The 23,533-nt window shown below is 42.3% G+C and overlaps 1 protein-coding gene across 1 annotated transcript; it reads left to right on the top strand.

Annotated features, from left to right (window-relative positions):
- The first annotated feature begins 444 nt into the window (after positions 1-444).
- Positions 445-15,291, top strand: LOC139468891 (sphingosine-1-phosphate lyase-like). Its single transcript, XM_071251026.1, has 12 exons — positions 445-740; positions 1,743-1,889; positions 2,835-2,937; positions 3,638-3,803; positions 4,288-4,404; positions 10,110-10,261; positions 10,727-10,826; positions 11,257-11,371; positions 11,995-12,116; positions 13,756-13,858; positions 14,365-14,483; positions 14,833-15,291. Exons 1-12 carry the CDS (start codon positions 497-499, stop codon positions 14,956-14,958), a joined length of 1,614 nt encoding a protein of 537 aa, XP_071107127.1. The 5' UTR covers positions 445-496; the 3' UTR covers positions 14,959-15,291.
- The last annotated feature ends 8,242 nt before the right edge of the window (positions 15,292-23,533 follow it).

Here is a 23,533-nt window from a genome sequence, read left to right as displayed (position 1 = left end):
GGGGGGGGAAGACTTTATACTGAGGGGGGCGCGAAACATATCCGCCCGGGGGAGATTTTATTTCAGAACAGATTCTCCGGGGGATTCTCCGGGGGAGAATCTATACCGGTATAAAATCTCCGGAGGGAGAATGTGTACAGGGGAGAGTTTATACCGGGACACCGGCAAGATAAATTCCTTGTCAACTGGCCCTTCGGGATTCACGATGTACACGACTTAGTATATACATGTTGCCCCTAGTTATCGATCGACAACTACTATTACAACTGTGCATTAAACATACACCATCTACTGAAGGTTAAACAATGTACAGAATGCAAACTCCTTTCCTCGCAAGTCTGATAGCGCAGCTTTAATCAGGCGACTGTGTTATCTATTTGATACGTGTTTCGATATACACTTGTGTACCTTGCTCCCATGTCCGAGTTCTATCGCACACACCTCAAGTCGTTCTTTCCTGGCCGGCACTGCTTCTGTAAGGACGTAGAACGCAAAGATGTGGTTTCTTCTGATCGAACACCTCGTCTTTGTGCTGGTGCTTTCCATACTCCTAAGCATCTTCGTCAACAAGGGGACGGATGAACTGCTGAGAGTTGTCCTCCTTGGACTGAAGGCCCTCCCTGGGGTGAGCGGTCTTCTGGTGAAGGTCCTCAGGAATGAAGCCACTAACTTCATCAAGCAGGTGAACCTCGGGAGCAAAGATGGCACCAAGCCTGCAACAGTAGTCATTCCTGAAAAAGGTTTGTGGCAATAGTCACTTTTCTGTGCACCGCCGCGATTCGCTGTGTAGAGTTGCGTCCCCTGGGCACGCCAGAAACCTATGATTGTGGGTTCGAACCCCGGTTCGCCCCGATTATGTTTCTAGGTTTGTTAGCACCATACCCGTGCTCGTGGGTTTCACCGAAATGGTAAACGTCTAAGACCTGCATCACTTCGGGCTTTCCTCCCACATTAGGCTGACACGCCGCGATATAACTGTAATACTGTTAAAAGCGGCGTTAAACCCAACTCAAAATTTACAATGCAATAGACATTGTCCTCGGCTCTGCTTTTTAGTAATATGACAGTGATACTGTCAACAGCAGCGCTAAATCCAACTCACCCATTCCAGCTATATTGCGGGGACATGAACATTATCGAGCATGTGCCAGGCAAACCAGTGACTGAAAGAATGAGCAACACCCCACGCCGGTACCATGACACACAATCAACTAAGTCACAGATCATGTCCATCCGATCCAATCTAGTCGTCTGGGGATATCTTCTATCCGGTCTCTTTTGGGTCTCTCATGTGAAGAGCTAGTTCCGAAAGTAATCATAATTTAACTTATAGTATAATACTATTTGATGGCGATTCACAAACACATGATTATTATATGGTTGAGATAGGACTCTGGTTTCAGTAGAGATTATGGAAATGAATTTGTCAACCAAGTCAGCGACCCTGACCACCCGATCCCGTTAGTCGCCTCTTACGACAAGCATAGTCGCCTTTTACGGCAAGAATGGGTTGCTGAAGACCTATACTACCCCGGATCTTCATTGGTCATCACGTCAGTGTGTATACTGAAATCATTAATCAGCACCTTCTACTCTACATAGAAATATGTATTTCATTGATGGTGATGCACTTGTGTCCAGGTACTGACGCAGGGAAGATTTGTCATATAGACGATAATACACCTGTCCATGTATTGAGGTTCGGGAGTTGTATTGAATTCATGGTGATACACCTTGTCCAGGTATCGAGCCGAAAGTGCTGCTGAAGGAGATGGAAGAAATGAGAGAAGCAGAGGTGAACCATATCGACGGCAAGATCTTCGCCTATACCTATACATTGGAGGACGACCACCTCGAAATGCAGAAAGATAGCTTCAACCTTTTCCAGGGTTAGTTCCTTTTCTAGTTTTCTTTGTAAAGCGAGGGATCTACATCATACAGCGCATGTACGTGTGTGTGTGTGTGTGTGTGTGTGTGTGTGTGTGTGTGTGTGTGTGTGTGTGTGTGTGTGTGTGTGTGTGTGTGTGTGTGTGTGTGTGCGTGTGTCTGTGTGTGTGTGTGTGTGTGTGTGGACAAATATACCGACCGCCTCCGTGGTCTAGTGGTAGAGCGTCCGCCCGGGGAGATCCCCTGCCGCATCATACCAAAAGACGTTTAAAGCTGGTACTTGTTGTTACTCTGTCTGGCGCTCGGGATTAAGGGACTAAAGCAAAGACTGGTCGGCTCGGAGTATACAGTATACTGTGTCTGGGTGGGGTATTCATGTTAAATTGCGACATGGTGTCGCAGTGAACTAGCACTATACATCGGCATCAGCCCGGACTAGTACAAGCAGCCACACGAACACACACACGTTCATGCACGTCGCTATATAAGTGCAATGATTTTGGACGCGACGTTAAACCCCATTGCACCTCACCTCAGCACATGACATCACCATAATCTACATACAGGATCCAATATTCAATATTTTAACCGGACTAGTACAAGCACCAGCACACACACACACACACACACACACACACACACACACACACACACACACACACACACACACACACACACACACACACACACACACACACACACCTCACCTCACCTCACCTCACATATACCGATTTTACAGAGCAAGGCTACTGAGATATCATGTCGCAGTTTGTTATGAATTCCGATCTCAGACACATCATATTGACACCAAGCTCACCAGTCCTTGTATTATTCCCTTAGTTTTATTAGTAAAGAAACCGTATGGTGATACACGTGGATGTTCCCTTCAAATAGACCTCATTCAATCACGACATAAATCAATATAATCAAGAAATGATTTCTTGCAGAGAAGATCGGCCACTCAGTAGATCATGATGAATTAGTGAAACAGTTCCAGATGGCTTTTCTACACGAAAACGCTCTTAACCCCATGTTGTACCCGAGTCTCAGGTAAATTCCACCCTATAGACATCACTTAACTCCACACACACCCGGCCCTGCACACCTTACAACAACACTCCATACCGTAACCGTGTCTCAGGTAAGGTGCATACATACCCCACCCTTCATACCTTACCATACTCCATACTGTACCCGAGTCCCAGGTAAACCCCATACACACTCCACCCTGCACACCCTACAACAACGCTCCATACCGTAACTGAGTCTCATACCCCACCTTTCACACCTTACAACACTCCATAATGTACCTGAGTCCCAGGTAAACCCCATACATACCCCACCTTGCACACCTTAACCGAGTCTCAGGTAAACTGCATACTGTAACTGAGTCCCAGAGGTAACTCATACACACTTCACACCACATACCTTACAACACTCCATATTGTACACGAGTTTTCATACAATCCCCACCCTGCAGATATCACATAACTCCAAGCTCTACCCGAGTGTCAGTATTTGCTATATCGCTTCCCGTTAGCTCGTCGACGTCACATCAGGTACAGAGATCGTTCACCTGCCCAAGTGACAAATACAATCGTATAAAGGCATATAAAATGAACACTATAAATAACATATTATTTTTTTTATATCTTAATGCCGTTAACAAGTCTGTCATGAAGCAAAGATTGTCACACGACAGAAGACGTGTGAAATACGAGCAGCTGAGACAGGCACTTTACCATTGTAGAAAGATGGAAACTGAAGTCGTGAGCATGACAGCCAACATGTTGAACGGTGACGAGGAAACAGCAGGCTTCCTGACTTCCGGTGGAACTGAAAGTGTCCTGATGGCGGTAAAGACCTACCGAGACAGAGCACAGAAACTCTTCCCAACCATCAAGAACCCTGAGATTGTAGGTACCTTCGCAGAATAACAACAATTGAAAGTAAACCACATGGGTGTCTGAAGTCCAGATAGTGGCTCTGCAAATAAAATCAGTCGATGATGGTTGACTGCTCTACAAGGAAACCGTTTGAATACTTGGAACACGGATCCAAAATATTAAAAATGTAGAGCGCAGGCACCTTTTGTGTCTGCTGGTCGTATCGAGAGCCGTAAAGGATTCTAGGTATTACATTATAAGGTCTTGTAAACATTTTTAGACAAAAACCCAAAGTGACAAATATTTGTGTTTGAATGAATATATTTTTTTACGTACTGTTCAGTAAACACATCACAAATATGTTATTAAGTGAATTGCTTCAAACGTAGTGCCGAGCATAGAGAAATCATTTTGAGGACTGTCCCAATTGCTCTCAAGATTTACCATCCATTGCTCGCATGCCTCTGATTTGTATATTGTGATGACAGATTAAACTCAATGTGTTCTGTTTCAGATAGCCCCAACCACTATCCACCCAGTGATGGACAAAGCTGCAGCCTACTTCGGCCTGAAGGTCATACATGTTCCTGTCGATAGTGATCTCAGAGCTGATGTTGAAGCTATGGAAAAGGTAAATATAGATGAGTTCATCCTTGAATACCAGTCTCAAGTCCCCCGGCGTAAATGCCAGTCTCTCTAGGTGATAGTAGTCAAATTGTTCTTCTCCCTACTAAGGGACTCACCATTAAAAAACACACACTTGAACTATAACATTTTCAGCACACCAAGTATGTCATGCGAAACATTGATGTTTCCTAAACCTGAGGCACAAATGTGAACAAATAATCATATACTTAAAACAAATTCTGATCCTTTTAAACTGGAACTATGCGAGACAACACCGTGTTATACGTGCATCGTAGGCTATAATACCAACTCCATTCTGTGACAAGTTGTACTTGGCCATTATGCAAGACTCCACCCTGTTATACGTTGTGCATCTTACATGAAGGCTACCACACCAAACACCATCTTGTTACATTGCAGGCTATAACAGCAACATTACCTTGGTACACGTTTTACATTTTAGGCTATCACAGCAACACCAAACTGTTACACGTTGTACACTGAAGTTTATCACAGCAACACCAACCTGTTACACGTTGTACATTGTAGGCTATCACAGCAACATCAACCTGTTACACGTTGTACATTGCAGGCTATAACAGCAACATTACCCTGGTACACGTTTTACATTTTAGGCTATCACAGCAACATCAACCTGTTACACGTTGTACATTGTAGGCTATCACAGCAACATCAACCTGTTACACGTTGTACATTGTAGGCTATCAAACTAAACACCACCCTGTTACATGTTGTACACTGTAGGCTATCACAGCAACACCATCCTGTTACAGGTTGTACATTGTAGGCTGTCACAGCAACACTATCCTGTTACATGTTGTACATCGTAGGCTATCACAGCAACACTAGCCTGTTACATGTTGTACATTGTAGGCTGTCACAGCAATACTAGCCTGTTACATGTTGTACATTGTAGGCTGTCACAGCAACACTACCCTGTTACATGTTGTACATTGTAGGGTGTCACAGCAACACTAGCCTGTTACATGTTGCGCATTGTAGGCTGTCACAGCAACACTAGCCTGCTACATGTTGTACATCGTAGGCTATCACAGCAACACTAGCCTGTTACATGTTGTACATTGTAGGCTATCACAACAACAGTACCCTGTTACATGTTGTACATTGTAGGCTATCACAGCAACACCATCCTGTTACATGTTGTACATTGTAGGCTATCACAGCAACACTAGCCTGTTACATGTTGTACATTGTAGGCTATCACAACAACAGTACCCTGTTACATGTTGTACATTGTAGGCTATCACAGCAACACCATCCTGTTACATGTTGTACATTGTAGGCTATCACAGTAACACCATCCTGTTACATGTTGTACATTGTAGGCTGTCACAGCAACACCATCCTGTTACATGTTGTATATTGTAGGCTATCACAGTAACACTACCCTGTTACATGTTGCACATTGTAGGCTATCGCAGCAACAGTACCCTGTTACATGTTGTACATTGTAGGCTATCACAGCAACACTACCCTGTTACATGCTGTGCATTGTAGGCTGTCACAGCAACACTGCCCTCTTACACTTTGTACATTGTAGGCTGTCACAGCAACACTAGCCTGTTACATGTTGTACACTGTAGGCTATCACAGCAACCCTATCCTGCTACATGTTCTACATCGTAGGATATCACAGCAACACTAGCGTGTAACATGTTGTACATTGTAGGCTATCACAGCAACACTAGCCTGATACATGTTGTACATTGTATGCTGTCACAACAACACTAGCCTGCTACATGTTGTACATCGTAGGCTGTCACAGCAACACTAGCCTGCTACATGTTGTACATCGTAGGCTATCACAACAACACTAGCCTGCTACATGTTGTACATCGTAGGCTATCACAGCAACACTAGCCTGCTACATGTTGTAAATTGTAGGCTGTCACAGCAACACTATCCTGTTACATGTTGTACATCGTAGGCTATCACAGCAACACTAGCGTGTAACATGTGTATATTGTAGGCTATCACAGCAACAGTACACTGTTACATGTTGTACATTGTAGGCTATCACAGCAACACTACCCTGTTACATGTTGCGCATTGTAGGCTGTCACAGCAACACTAGCCTGCTACATGTTGTACATCGTAGGCTATCACAGCAACACTAGCCTGTTACATGTTGTACATTGTAGGCTATCACAACAACAGTACCCTGTTACATGTTGTACATTGTAGGCTATCACAGCAACACCATCCTGTTACATGTTGTACATTGTAGGCTATCACAGTAACACCATCCTGTTACATGTTGTACATTGTAGGCTGTCACAGCAACACTAGCCTGTTACATGTTGTACATTGTAGGCTATCACGGTAACACTACCCTGTTACATGTTGCACATTGTAGGCTATCGCAGCAACAGTACCCTGTTACATGTTGTACATTGTAGGCTATCACAGCAACACTACCCTGTTACATGCTGTGCATTGTAGGCTGTCACAGCAACACTGCCCTCTTACACTTTGTACATTGTAGGCTGTCACAGCAACACTAGCCTGTTACATGTTGTACACTGTAGGCTATCACAGCAACCCTAACCTGCTACATGTTGTACATCGTAGGCTATCACAGCAACACTAGCCTGCTACATGTTGTACATTGTAGGCTATCACAGCAACACTAGCCTGCTACATGTTGTACATTGTAGGCTATCACAACAACAGTACCCTGTTACATGCTGTACATTGTAGGCTGTCACAGCAACACTGCCCTCTTACACTTTGTACATTGTAGGCTGTCACAGCAACACTAGCCTGTTACATGTTGTACACTGTAGGCTATCACAGTAACACTAGCCTGCTACATGTTGTACATCGTAGGCTGTCACAGCAACACCATCCTGTTACATGTTGTACATTGTAGGCTATCACAGTAACACTACCCTGTTACTTGTTGCACATTGTAGGCTATCGCAGCAACAGTACCCTGTTACATGTTGTACATTGTAGGCTATCACAGCAACACTACCCTGTTACATGCTGTGCATTGTAGGCTGTCACAGCAACACTGCCCTCTTACACTTTGTACATTGTAGGCTGTCACAGCAACACTGCCCTCTTACACTTTGTACATTGTAGGCTGTCACAGCAACACTAGCCTGTTACATGTTGTACACTGTAGGCTATCACAGCAACCCTATCCTGCTACATGTTCTACATCGTAGGATATCACAGCAACACTAGCGTGTAACATGTTGTACATTGTAGGCTATCACAGCAACACTAGCCTGATACATGTTGTACATTGTATGCTGTCACAACAACACTAGCCTGCTACATGTTGTACATCGTAGGCTGTCACAACAACACTAGCCTGCTACATGTTGTACATCGTAGGCTATCACAACAACACTAGCCTGCTACATGTTGTACATCGTAGGCTATCACAGCAACACTAGCCTGCTACATGTTGTAAATTGTAGGCTGTCACAGCAACACTATCCTGTTACATGTTGTACATCGTAGGCTATCACAGCAACACTAGCGTGTAACATGTTGTACATTGTAGGCTATCACAGCAACAGTACACTGTTACATGTTGTACATTGTAGGCTATCACAGCAACACTACCCTGTTACATGTTGCGCATTGTAGGCTGTCACAGCAACACTAGCCTGCTACATGTTGTACATCGTAGGCTATCACAGCAACACTAGCCTGTTACATGTTGTACATTGTAGGCTATCACAACAACAGTACCCTGTTACATGTTGTACATTGTAGGCTATCACAGCAACACCATCCTGTTACATGTTGTACATTGTAGGCTATCACAGTAACACCATCCTGTTACATGTTGTACATTGTAGGCTGTCACAGCAACACCATCCTGTTACATGTTGTACATTGTAGGCTATCACAGTAACACTACCCTGTTACATGTTGCACATTGTAGGCTATCGCAGCAACAGTACCCTGTTACATGTTGTACATTGTAGGCTATCACAGCAACACTACCCTGTTACATGCTGTGCATTGTAGGCTGTCACAGCAACACTGCCCTCTTACACTTTGTACATTGTAGGCTGTCACAGCAACACTACCCTGTTACATGTTGTACACTGTAGGCTATCACAGCAACCCTAACCTGCTACATGTTGTACATCGTAGGCTATCACAGCAACACTAGCCTGCTACATGTTGTACATTGTAGGCTATCACAGCAACACTAGCCTGCTACATGTTGTACATTGTAGGCTATCACAACAACAGTACCCTGTTACATGCTGTACATTGTAGGCTGTCACAGCAACACTGCCCTCTTACACTTTGTACATTGTAGGCTGTCACAGCAACACTAGCCTGTTACATGTTGTACACTGTAGGCTATCACAGCAACACTAGCCTGCTACATGTTGTACATCGTAGGCTGTCACAGCAACACCATCCTGTTACATGTTGTACATTGTAGGCTATCACAGTAACACTACCCTGTTACATGTTGCACATTGTAGGCTATCGCAGCGACAGTACCCTGTTACATGTTGTACATTGTAGGCTATCACAGCAACACTACCCTGTTACATGCTGTGCATTGTAGGCTGTCACAGCAACACTGCCCTCTTACACTTTGTACATTGTAGGCTGTCACAGCAACACTACCCTGTTACATGTTGTACACTGTAGGCTATCACAGCAACCCTAACCTGCTACATGTTGTACATCGTAGGCTATCACAGCAACAGTAGCCTGCTACATGTTGTACATTGTAGGCTATCACAGCAACACTAGCCTGCTACATGTTGTACATTGTAGGCTATCACAACAACAGTACCCTGTTACATGCTGTACATTGTAGGCTGTCACAGCAACACTGCCCTCTTACACTTTGTACATTGTAGGCTGTCACAGCAACACTAGCCTGTTACATGTTGTACACTGTAGGCTATCACAGCAACACTAGCCTGCTACATGTTGTACATCGTAGGCTGTCACAGCAACACCATCCTGTTACATGTTGTACATTGTAGGCTATCACAGTAACACTACCCTGTTACATGTTGCACATTGTAGGCTATCGCAGCAACAGTACCCTGTTACATGTTGTACATTGTAGGCTATCACAGCAACACTACCCTGTTACATGCTGTGCATTGTAGGCTGTCACAGCAACACTGCCCTCTTACACTTTGTACATTGTAGGCTGTCACAGCAACACTAGCCTGTTACATGTTGTACACTGTAGGCTATCACAGCAACACTAGCCTGCTACATGTTGTACATCGTAGGCTATCACAGCAACACTAGCCTGCTACATGTTGTACATTGTAGGCTATCACAGCAACACTAGCCTGCTACATGTTGTACATTGTAGGCTATCACAACAACAGTACCCTGTTACATGTTGTACACTGTAGGCTATCACAGCAACACTAGCCTGCTACATGTTGTACATCGTAGGCTATCACAGCAACACTATCCTGTTACATGTTGTACATCGTAGGCTGTCACAGCAACACTAGCCTGTTACATGTTGCACATTGTAGGCTATCACAACAACAGTACCCTGTTATATGTTGTACATTGTAGGCTATCACAACAACACCATCCTGTTACATGTTGTACATTGTAGGCTATCACAGCAACACCATCCTGTTACATGTTGCACATTGTAGGCTATCACATCAACACTACCCTGTTACATGTTGCGCATTGTAGGCTATCACACCAAACACTATCCTGCTGGCTGCGTCCGCCCCCCAGTTTTGTCATGGGATCGTGGACCCAATTGAAGAGTTATCCAACGTGGCTGTAAAAAGAAGCTTACCTCTACACATTGATGCCTGTTTTGGAGGTTTCATGTTACCCTGGTGAATATGTTAATATACATCAAGCATTACCGTAGTCTGAAGTGAAACATCTATTTATGTGACCAGATCTCTTGCAGCTAATGAATAAATACTAACAGATATATATATATATATATATACAGTTTTTTTCTGGTGTAATTGGAAGTTATACTGATTATGGAATCGATATCACATCACCACCACCCTGTTACACGTTGCAAAGTGTACGCTATGAGTGTTGAAATTAGCTATTAAACACACTCTGTTTTAGATTATTTTGTTTTCATTCTCTTAATAATGAATTTTCGTTGTGTTCATTGAAATTCCTATATTCTGATTAGCTGAATTGGTCACGCACGGATTCATACAGTTTCTACATAGGTTTTTCGATTCATACCTCAATGAACCGAAACAAATCCACAGTCAATCCTTAAATGTATATATTCTAATTACATTTTGATTCTGCCAATCTGTTCTTTTCATTAGGGTCGAGAAACTTGGCTATCCCGTTCCCAAGTGGGACTTCCGGTGCCCAGGTGTGACGTCAATATCAGCAGATGTCCACAAGTACGGCTTTACTGTCAAGGTAATAATACTCTACTGCACATTCGTATCTGTACATGGCTGTACATGTCAGCAAGATATTTATTGTACAGAACATGTAAGTTGCATAGATGCATATAGCTTAACTATGTGCATTGATGTATACACATCAACGTCAGCCTTAATGATACAGTGCCTCAATCCTTGTAGATTTGTTGACCAACACGATTTGTTCAACGGGTGCACAGAGATGATAGTATTCGTCTTGAAGATCTGACACTCTATTTCTAATTGTTTGAGCTTTATAAGATAAGACACAAAGAGAACTTATTTTCTATTGTTGCTTACTCTCTGTGGATCCATTTTACAAAGTCAAAAGTTGTTTTGATATTGTATATGTCGTCATTGCATCTTGTGTGATTTGGGATGGTCAAGTTGTGACCTTTGTGTCAGAAGTTGTTTTCTTCTGCCAGGGGGCGAGTGTCATCGCCTACAGGAACTCCGACCTACGGAAATATCAGATCTTCACGTACGCTGAGTGGCCTGGTGGCCTGTATGGCTCTCCTAGTCTTGCCGGGACCAGGCCTGGTAAGTCGCCCCAACTCGCCCTTTCATTGACGGTGTGCATATATATCCTAGTGTTGCTCCGAGACCAGTCCCTGTAAGTCATCCTTACTCTATTTGACCTGGTGGTATGTACGGGTCCCCTTGTCTTTGTAAGTCGACGCCAAGCAGTTCATCTCCTAACATGGTGGTTCTTTTTGTTTTAAACATGCCTGTGTTGTTTAAATGTCAAAGGGGTGTTCGGGTAGCCTAGTGGTTAAAGCGTTCGCTCGTCACGCCGAAGACCCGGGTTGGATTCCCGACATGGGTACAATGTGCGAAGCCCATTTCTGGTGATCCCGCCGTAATATTGCTGGAATATTGCTAAAAGCGGCTTAAAACCATACTCACTCACTTAAATATATAAGGACATCTGTATGGATGTAGGTAACTCTTTATTTGGAAACGTTTCCGAAAATTATTAAGGATGTAGTGATGGTTGAAAAAATCATTGCAAATACCAATGATTGTCAATGCTGTTTGAAAGAAGATGTCCCGCACGGTTATCACCAATGCAGATAATCTAAAGTTGCTGTTACTTTGAATGCTCCGTGTATAACTTGTATATTCCTATGGCTATAAATCAAACGCTGTATTTCGCACTGCAGGTGGCAACATAGCGGCTGCCTGGGCCTCTATGAAAGGGTTGGGAGTTGAAGGATATCTGGAGAAAGCTAAAGTACTGATGGCCCTAACAGAAAAAATGAAGGAAGGTGTGAGAAAGACAGATGTAAGGAGGACACTACTCTGTTTGACAATTGAAGAAATAGGGATCTGCTGAGAATTGCATTAAACTGAACAATAAGCCACTGACATGCTATACATGTGATTGCACAACGTATTCAATATGTTACATTTTTAAGAGGGTCCAGGCTGGTGTGATGGCCTACCGGCTGAAGTGTTAACAGGTTCAATTCTCAGCGATACTAAGACTACAATATGTGACCACTTTGTTGTATGTTCTCCCGAGGCTACGGGACAATTGCTAAAAGCGTCTTAAAAATTTAATATATGTCTTGATTACAATGTTAATCATAGTGAGTGCGTGCGTGAGAATGGTTTGAGGTTGTATTTAGCAATATTTCCGCAAGACCACGGCAGCTGACAACAAATGGGGTTCACACATAGTACCCATGTGGAGAATCGAACCCGGTCTTTAGACCTGAGAAGCGAAAAGTTATAAAACTTTAAAAAAAAGTCGCACAATACACAACTGCTGATGGGTATCTTAGATTGTTAAATTTGAAAATCAATAAATTTGCTTTTTTCGTCACAAATTTACCCAGCCACAGATTAATTTTTACATACTTTTGCAGGAATGAGGTTAAATAGACATAATCAAATTAATAACAACACCTTCAAGTTTCAATTGCAGACACAAAATCGGCATCAATTCAGTTTATAATAATTCTTTTTTACCATTAAAGGAAATGTAATAATTACTTATAACGGTACCGCGACTATTATGCATTATTACTTTCAGAAGATTACTTAAACCCTATGTGATTCCGTGTTAGAGTATGCTTTTCGTAAGAGACCCATGAAGATCCGGGGTAGAATAGGTCTTCAGCAATCCATGCTTGCCGTAAAAGGCGACTATGCTTGTTAGAGGCGATTAACGGGACCGGATGGTCAGGCTCGCTCACTTGGTTGATGCATATCATCGTATCCTAATTGCATGGATCGATGCTCATATTGTCAATCACTGGATTTTCTGGTCCAGACTCGATTATTTACAGACCGCCGTCATATAGCTGGAATATTGCTGAGTGCGGCGATTTGGTGATCATGCTCGATGACTTGGTTGATGGCGTGTCATCATAACCCACGTTGCTCATAATATCAATCACTGGATGTTCGTCGTCAGGCCGTCGTCAGGCCGTCGTCAGGCCGTCATAGATCTGAAATATTGTTGAGTGCTGCTTTAAAACATACCAGTATTTGGTTCATCCATCATGGCCTATATATTGTGTGCACCATCCCCGATTTCTCCAAGGCTCGCATTTCGGTAAACCTACACTAACTCCCTTGTCTTATTGAACTACAGGGGTGTTTTGTTTGTTGTTTAACTCCGCACTTAGCAATATTCCAGCAATATGACGGCGGACTTTAAATAAGCTAGTCTGGACCAGACAAGCCAGTGACTGACATCACGAGCATCGACCACACAATATGGATACAATAACATGCTTCAACCGTGCCACCGAGCCTGGCCACACGATTCATTTAGTCGCCTCTTAGGACAAGCATAGGCTGTTGGGAGCCCATATCCCACTGGTGATTTGCACTGTCGGTAAGTAGAAATCATACATGGCGCGGACTTGTATGATTTGTACAGTTTATGTCAAATATTCGTTTCTGGCCTCTAGGGTATCTGCATCATGGGAGATCCCGTCATGACCTGCTTCGCTGTTGGTTCCGCTGACGATCAAGTGGACATTTTGGCCGTAGCCGACGCCATGGAGACAAGAGGTACGTGAGTGGATGAGGGGTCGAGTGAGTGGGTTTGTGAATAAGTGAGTGGTTGAATGAGTTGAGTGAGTGAGTATGGTTTTACGCCGCTTTTAGCAATATTCCAGCAATATCACGGCGGGGGACACCAGAAATGGGCTTCACACATTGTACCCATGTCGGGAATCGAAACCGCGTCTTCGGCGTGACGAGCGAACGCTTTAACCACTAGGCTACCCGACCGCCCCGAATGAGTGAGTGAGATGGGTGGGTTGATGCGTTTGGTGGGTGGTTGAATGAGTTAGTGAGTCAATTACGAGCTCGGACATAGTTTTGATAAACCAAAGTAAGAATCAGAAATAATCTCGGAATCGGATCAGAGGATCCTGTCACGCCTATTGACAATCCGACCATCTCTTTGTCTCAATGGATTTCGTTAGTGATAAGAAACAAGAATCGATTGAATTTAACCTCACCCTGCATGATGTCTCTAACACTTCCCCAAAACGTATGTTGTCCACCAACAGGCTGGAAGATTGAGAGAACACAGAAGCCAAACAGTTTCCATTGCTCAATCCTGCCTCATCACCAGTATTCTGCGGACGCCTTCACAACCGACCTGGAGTCTTCCGTCAAAGAATGTCGGGTAGGGAGACTGTTTCACTTATGAAATTCGGTCTGTGTTCAAAGTGACCAAAGAATTAGGAAACAAAACAACATTTGCTGTACAGTCGCTGTAACAAATGCCCATCACACTCGTTTTGATCATATTACAATACCAAGGACAAAGTCGTAGACTTAACTACTACACAACATTACCCAGCAAGATTACTTTTTTACAAACTGTCGCAGGAATCAGTGGTGGTTAAAAAGACATAATCCAATTTAACAAAAGTTCTTTCATGTTTTTATTGCACACAAAAAATAAATCGGTATACTTACTCTTGCCCCTCAGCTTAGTATCCCCTAGACAACGCTAATCTCCGTCATTTCAGAACAACCAGTCGCTGTCTAAGAAGGGGACTGCTGGTATGTATGGCATGATGGCGTCGGTACCAGACAAGGCTATCATCAACGATTTCATCAAAGAATTCTTCAGCGAAGTCTACAAAGTGCAGTAACTACCCACGACACCTTTGACAAGAATGTCTGCTGCACTGCACAATGCGCTGTCGACTGTGATGCCGGGCCGGGAGACGCCATGCACAAGCACAGAACTTGGTTGTTCGATGCCAGCCATCCGTTTTTAAGCTCATATGTACTTTATCAGATTAATTATCAGAGAAATATGTTTGCCTGGTTATTCAAGGTTCACACAGGCTTGAAAAGGCCTTGAATTTTAAGGTCCCTCTTGATAAGCCTTGACTTTTAGTGTCAACCTTGAAAAACCTTGAAAATCAAACAAGCTCGAAACGCCTTGAATTTGTACAAAATGCCATATACTTGTTAATAAAAATATCAAAATTCATGACAGACTTAATTTATTTTATTTGTTGGTTGTGAAAATAAATCTTGTAAGTAAATGTGTGATGTTCATACTACTTTTTAGTAATAGTAATAGAAATAGGACTAATGTATAGTGTGCTGGGTTTTACCAAAAACATATTGACAGACTAAGGCTAATAACTCAACTAAAAAAGCCTTGTGTATGACAGTTAAGAGAGCCTTGAAATGGCTTTGCATTTTAGTGTTCCATATCTGTATGAACCTTATTGGATTGGAAACATGTATGCATCAAAACAACACACGTATTGTGTTTGTGTTGATATAGTCACATTGATATATCGTTTGTAAATAACTCTCAAACACGCAGTTATGGCTCAATCATACGTTAAAACTTGGTATTACGAAAAGGTAATTTATGATATTGTTGTATTAAAATAACAGATTATGCAGAAACCATAGAAAGTTCAGGAATTTGACTATGAACCTTTTTCAATTTTGGAGATTTAATAATACATTGGATTAGAACATTTCATACTAATAAAACCGCCAGTGTATTAGTAAATGGCTTCGCATCGCACGTTTTTCGAAATTACTAGATGTTGCATACAAGGGCATCCTCTATCCTCCTCATTTGTCTAGAAATGTTATCAATAATGACCCGAAACTGTCCCCATGGAAAAGTCAAAACAATTGCGAAAACAAAATATCCGGTGTATCAATTCGCGAATGACACGTCACTTGTTTTGAACGGTACGGTATCCTATCTGAGACTGTTCGATTCTCAAAAACACTTGGTGAATATGCATCCTTCTCTGGCTTAAAAATAAATACAAGTAAAAGTCTAATAGTCTAGACATGATCTCAACATGAATCAGTGAAGTGAGTGTCCTCTGTCAAAAATGGAAATTATATTGGGAACAAACATATTTTTCAATTCTAGGCATAACATTTACCCACAATTTATCAGAAAGGGTTTAAAGAAACTTCAAGGATAAACTAAAAAAATCAAAATACAAATATGATTATGGTCTTGAAAATTTTAATATTACCCACGTTACCAAATCCAAATAAAGAAATGGTAAAACAATGTTTTTTAAGTGGCATAATATACCAAACAATGTTTAAAGAGATATAGTTATAATGAATTTTGAGGATGCAGCGAACGTCATATCCAACAAGCCCGACCTCACGCGGCAAGACAGACAGCCTTTTTGAGGAATCACAACATCCATGGCCTTCCAGGGCCCTCCAGGCCTCCTGACTTAAACCCAGTCGAATATTTATTGGATCAACGACTGCGAGCCCGTCAGCATCAACCACAGAACTTCGACAGTTGGCACTGTAGGGAGAGTGCAAGAACATTCACCAGGCCATAATTCTGAATCTGATTGCTTCAATGGGACGACGATGCCACTAAGACTCAAGTGGTGGCCATTCAAGATATTGAGAACAGATGACCATCACCATGAAATCTACAGTTACATTGTGCCATGTGAAACCTGGGGCAATGACAATGATGCGTGTCGATCACCATCTGTTGATTATTTATATGACATATACAATACACATCTAAATGAAGTCTATATATCGCCAAGCAATTTTAATCTTAACGGGGAAAACTTTATGAAAGTGGCTGGGCTAGTTGAACAGTCGTCATATTGGACAATGTTGATAACGTTCATTCACAACTGTAGATTGTCAACGTTTATCTTAATTTAATTTAAAGGAATTTTCAGCATGTTTATATACTGAACAACAAAAGTTCCTGTGACATTGAATAAGATTTAATGCCAAGTTATGTTTTTTACCAAATCTAAACAATTTCGGTTTGCAACAGATAAAAGACTCCTGTAAGTGTTCAAATGGCTTAATTTGCCATACTGACTTCAGAAAATGCGTGATATCATAAAAAAAAACCATGAACATGCCAAAATGTCAATTTACAAATCAATAGCGTGTGTGTCCACCTCTGGTTGCGATGCAAGCAACACATCTTCGTCACGAGAAGAACTCGTGATTCATCACTGAACCAGACTCGCCGCAAGTTTATCAGAGTCCATGCCTGGAGGGTATTGTTTCTTCGCATACGTTATCGTCGATGCAAACGTCTCAATATAGGGACAAATACTAGTCTTCTGCTGGTTCTAATTCCCACTTCTCGTAGTTGTTTCTCGACAATTCCTAGTTGTTTGGTCCCATATCCTACCCAAACCAGGCACATGTCCTGCAGTCTCGATGGCAGTAGCATGTCGATAACATAGGGGGAAGACCCGGGTGTAGCGATCGTAAGCAGGGGTGGTGAAATCTTGATCTATCACTTTTCGGACGATCTAGTTTTGAACTGAGGCGGGTATACCGATCCCATAAACGAGATGTGGTACTCTGGTGTACATTGACATGATTTGCAACTGCAGACTGGGACTCTCCAGCTTCAAGACGTCCTATGGCGATGTTGCGATTGGCAGCATTCAGCATCGGTATTTTCCCACTTCCAGTAAGTCGACAAACGTATGGCAAAATGTTTATAGTCGTTTGATCATTTATAGTCATTGTTACTGCACATGATGGTCACAACTTGCACGTGCATCCTGCTTTTACTTTACTTTCCATGACATTTTCGTGCAGTCTCATAAAAGAAAAATTCTGTATAAAGCTACAATGGTTTCACACGGTTGTGTTTGTGCACTACACCAGTTTATAAACATTTATTTAAATCCAAAATATTGCATGTATATTGAATATTTCATGAATAAACAAAATCAACATTCTCTTACCTACTAGGCGTTTCTGTTTTTAAAGAATGTATTTCAATAACTAGCTTCTATTTGTTTTCCGTGATACAATTTGTTTTTGATTGTTGTTTAACGCCGCATTCAGCAATATTCCAGCTCTTTGACGGCGGTCTGTAAATAATCGAGTCTTGACCAGACAATCCAGTGATTGATGTCATCAGCATCGATCCACGCAATTGGGATACGATGACATGTATCAACCAAGTCAGTTAGCCTGACCACTCGATCCCGTTAGTTGCCTCTTACGTCAAGCATATTCGCCTTTTACGGCAAATATGGCTTGCTGAAGACCTATTCTTATCCGATCTTCACGGGTCTGTGATACAAAGATAAATGTGGACTGATGTGAAATGTGTGAAACACGATTGGGCCTCCTCAGTGAATTTTTATTCCATGACCTTTTTAATGTCCTTTAATAATTCTAGGTGGGACGATGTCTAACGTCACAAATGTCACAAAGGTTTCAATCAAAATAAGCAGCTGTTGCTTGAAGACGTCACTTGGGGACGACACTTAGCCGAAGCCAGACACAAAACTGTTAGCTGGAGTAGGACCTGCTGTGCAAAAGCCGACGTCTGGTAAGTTCATGTTTCCTACTAATCACCACAAAACGATCTTTGTCGTAAGTCTATGATAAAGTATGGGAGGAAAGGAGCCCTTACATCATCGCAGTTCCGCTTCAATTCCTCAATTACTGACATTTCCTTCTCTACCGCCCTTCGCTGTGCAGAGTTGCATCCCTAAAGGCGCACCAAAAACTTAGGCTTCAGTTCAAATTATGATCCTAGGTTTGCGAGCACCATAACGTCTAAACGCTTCATTACTTCGGGTGATGACAGGTCACAAATCAGGTGAGGTTAAGCAACGTTGGTCCCGGAGAGTAGTTGGATGGGTGACCGCGTTCAGCAGCTTAATTCCTGTGCGTTTTTAGGGCTTCGGTCCTGTTCCATACTGAAGCACAGTGTGGTGTGTCCTTATGTGCCTTTGTTCGCCCAGCAGTGAATGGGTACCTTGTAAGATGAGATTGTAAATTGGCTGTTAACCTTCTTGTGCCTCACAGGCAGCTTGGGTTGTATACTCCCCAGGGAGTTGAGACCGGGACAATAATGTAGCGCATTGAGCAAGCTTTATGAATATGTACATTATTAGTATACATATTAAACTGAAACACCGTGATACAACTTACATTCTGTTCAAAATGGACTTACTTAAACTCAATCATTATCCCTAAAATCTGCATCTTTTTATGGAATATTTCTCATTTGTGGAGAACTGCATTCCTTGGACTCGTGAAGATCCGGGATAGAATAGGTCTTCAGAATCCCATGTTTGCCGTTAATGGCGACTAGTCTTGTCGTAAAAGGCGACTAACGGGATCGGGTGGTCAGGCTCGCTGACTTGGTTGATGCATCTCATCGTATCCCAATTGCGTGGATCGATGCTCATGATGTCAATCACTGGATTGTCTGGTCCACACTCGATTATTTACAGACCGATGTCATATAGCTGGAACATTGCTGAGTGCGGCGTTAAACAACAAACAAACTGAACATCTCTTTACGGGACAGTTCTCATTCGTGGAGAACTGGATTCGTTGTATGTGGCGTCTCCCTGAGGAAGAGTTGGTATTTCATGCCTCCAATGAAGTATATATCCAAATGAGGGTCTGGTTGTCTGATATTAAAAATACTCAACTCAAGTGCACATGACCCGACTCGTGTCTTCGGGAAACATCTTTCGAACATTTGCAGCGCCTCAAATTGCGCTGGCCTATCCAGAAACCTGTGCAAGTTAGAGCAACACATTCACCTTTTTAAGTTCCCAGTAATCTGATCCAAATAGGCAACCAACCTCGCGTTTCCTACGATTACTTATTATTAAGGTGTTTATACATAATTAACACTTTACTTTTTCACAATGGTGAATTAATACAGCAGTTTCTTAAAGCAGGTTGTTTCATTTGGAAACGTACCTCCCGGATTAACGTTGTTTCGCTTAAAACAATGTTCATCCTACTTCATTGTCATTACTAACATGTTTTCTGTCTTGTTATTTCCAGGATATGCATTTTCATAGCAAGTTAGTGCTTCTGTGCCTAACTGTCTTGTGTTGGCCGTCGCTTGGTGTGTCCGCTAGAGGGCGCGAGCACTTGCAACTCTGGCATGACAACTATGAGGTAGGTGTGGATCCTCGTTGTTGACATTATACAATTTGAACAAAAGGTCTTGGGCCTTTTTTATTTACAGATCCGCCGATTCAAAATATTTACATATAGAATCCTAGAAAGAACATTGTCGCGTCTTTACAAAACGTAAAAGGTGTCAAAATTAACCAAATTGCAGCATAGCTACAATGCAACACTTTCACCAACTATCTCATTGCATCTTCCCGAGGCAAAGGTGATAACTGACTCTAAAAGTCCAGTTTCAACCCTCGCCGAACTAGGCTGGAATTATGAAGTTATAGTTTGGCTGGACTAACAAGTCCATACAGAGTCTGATCAAAGTCGCGTAACGAAATTGACATCCGGTTCGTAAACTGATTTCGGTCGATTGCAGGATTTGCAAAGCATGCGTACCGTCAACATAGCGTTAACAGATATTTTCCAAATCTTCTTATATCTTTTTTAATCAAGGTGCTCATGTGATTTGATGCACTTAGCGAGCGAAGTGAGACCCGTTTTATTACACTATAGATATTAATTATCAATCAGATAGTCTTCACTCGGCGCCGCCATTTTGTTTGAAGCAAATACAAGATGCGAGAGATGGAATCTGATTGTTCAATGGGAGTGACATAGAAGGGACATAACTCGTAATAGCCACTGGTGTCCCAACGATGGAGCCCAGAAATTCCAACCTAGTTGGGCAAGGGTGGAAACTGGACTTTTACAGTCACTTAACTCCCTTGCCTCGGAAAGATAGTCACAGTATCGCTCTTTGAATAATATTTTGGTTTATTTTAACAAAGGGCTACAATTCGACAAAGCGGCATTTTTCACAGTCAAAATATGCCGCGTTGTAGATTTACCGCCTCATCTAAAGGAAAACAAATATATTTTCGTTTTTTCAAAGTGTTTTGATAGCAAACACACACTCTTCCTATTTCCCTTTCCTTGAATTAAGTCCCCCCCCCCAAAAAAAAAAAAAAAAACCCACACACAACAACAACAACAAAAACAACAACAACAAAAAACAAAACAACAACGAAAAAATCAAAAAAAGATCAGATCGATAAGGGGACACGGTTGGCCCAGTCGTCTTAGAGTCTCGTCCTCTAGGCATTCGAGCTACGTTGACTCGATTCCCCATCGTCATTATTATGTTTCTAGGTTTATCAGTCGATACCCATGCTTGTGGATTTCACCAAAGTGGTTAAGTTGAAGACCTGGATCACTTCGCGTCTTCCTTCCACATCAAGCTGACTCTTCGCTACATAACTGATCTGGGGCGACAATGACGAGGTGGCGTGAAACGGGGTTTATTATTGCGATCAAGTTTATCGCCAAGCCCCAGGCCAGTTGCGGTACAGAACAAGTACCATCTTTTGAAGTATTTTTGTATGAGTGAGTTGGGTTTAACGCCGTTTTTAACAGTATTCCAGTAATATCGCGGCGTGTCAGCTTAATGTGGGAGGAAAGCACGAAGTATAATGCAGCTCTCTGACGTTTACCACTTCGGTGAAACACACGAGCACGGGTATGGTGCTGACAAATCTAGAAAACAAAATCGGGGCGAACCGGGTTTCGAACCCACAATCATAGGTTTCTGGCGGGACGCAACTCTGCACAGCGAATCGCGGATCGCGGCACCTTAAACACGACTGGGCAACCCGTGCCCGTCGTCCCCCTAGTGAACCACCGTGATCTACTAGGCAACGAGGGGCAATGTGACAGTGCGCATTTGTTGATGAACTATTTGCGTTTGTCGCATTGTCGCGCTTTGTTAAAAAGTCCAGTTTAAAGTAGACCGACAGTTAAGTTTTTTTTCGTCGATCGACGACTTTTACAGGATGATTTTATGAATACATTTTAACAGAAATAGTTTTCTTTGCCCTATGAAATAATATTTACCTCACGCTTTTTGAGTTTGCAAAATATTCAATATCTTCTTCATGTATTTTTTGCGTTATATAGGAGCATATGAAGACTGTTGTTTCCATAGACACTCTGTTCAGTCCGGTCAAGAAAAGCGGCGGACTCGTGGACATACTGTTCAACATGCCAGACCTATGGCAATTTGGGAAAAGAGCGCGACCAATTAACATACGACGGAATGGTATGAAGTGGTCTGGTGCTTTATACAAACTGCCGGACAAAAGAAAGTATACTGTCAACTATGTTTGATGGTGGCTAACAAAAAGAAAAAGGGACAATGTCTTAATTAGGGAATGCGAGGATATATTTGTAATATCTAAAATGAAATTTCTTGTCACATGTAAAATATATCTCCATTTGCATTTTTATAAATTTGTTGTTTGTCAAGTTTGATCATTTGGTCCCCCAAAATAGTTTCAGGGAATATGTCTAAAAGAAACTTTGTGTTGGATTTCAGGGATTACACACATTCCCTTCTTGGACATATTCACTGCAAACTTCTAGTATCATAACTATTTGATAATGATTCATAAGCACATGCATATGATATAATCCCAGTAATAAACATGCATGTACGTACACAGTTGCCATGGCAGTATTATAACTATATTAATATGAGCGTTCCCTTGAGAAAACAGGATAAATAAACATATATATGTTCCATTAAGTTTGTTTGTTTGTTGTTTAACGCCGCAATATTTCAACTGTATGACAGTGGCCTGTAAATAAACGAATCTGGACCAGACAATCCAGTGATCGATATTGTGACCAACGATCCACGTCGTCGGGGTACGAGGGCACGTTTTCAGCCAGGTTACCGGGCCTGTCCACCCCATCCAGTTGATCACCTCTTACGACCAGCATAGGTTGTTAGCTAGGGAACTGTTCTAACCCGGAATTTCCATGGGAGGTGTTGTTAAGGAAGAAATAGGAAGTGCATAGAAAAAATATTCTACTTTGCAGCCATAGTAAGATGTGGAAGTGGGCTGTAAAATGCTACAGCGGACATTGGAAGTGCGGATTTGTAGTCTTCAGTTTAATCACGATGTGGATCGGGATTCGATAAAAAATGTGGTTACGTTTGTTTGTTTATTTGTTAGTTATTTAACGCTGCCTTCAGCAATTTTCCAGTTATATGACGGCGGTCTCTAAATAATCGAGTCTGGACCAGACAATCCAGTAATTGATATCATGAGCATCGAGCCACGCAATTGGGATCGATGACATGCATCAACCAAGTCAGCGAGCCTGACCACCCGATCCCGTTAGTCGCCTCTTACGACAAGCATAGTGGCCTTTTACGGCAAGCATGGGTTGCTGAAGACCTATTCTACCCCGGATCTTCACGGGTCTCATGAAGTA

The sequence above is a fragment of the Haliotis cracherodii genome, unplaced genomic scaffold (genome assembly GCF_022045235.1).
Source record: "Haliotis cracherodii isolate W230 unplaced genomic scaffold, xgHalCrac1.p SCAF_1, whole genome shotgun sequence".
Classification (NCBI taxonomy): Eukaryota; Metazoa; Mollusca; class Gastropoda; order Lepetellida; family Haliotidae; genus Haliotis; species Haliotis cracherodii.
This window is presented reverse-complemented; position numbering and strand designations above follow the sequence as displayed.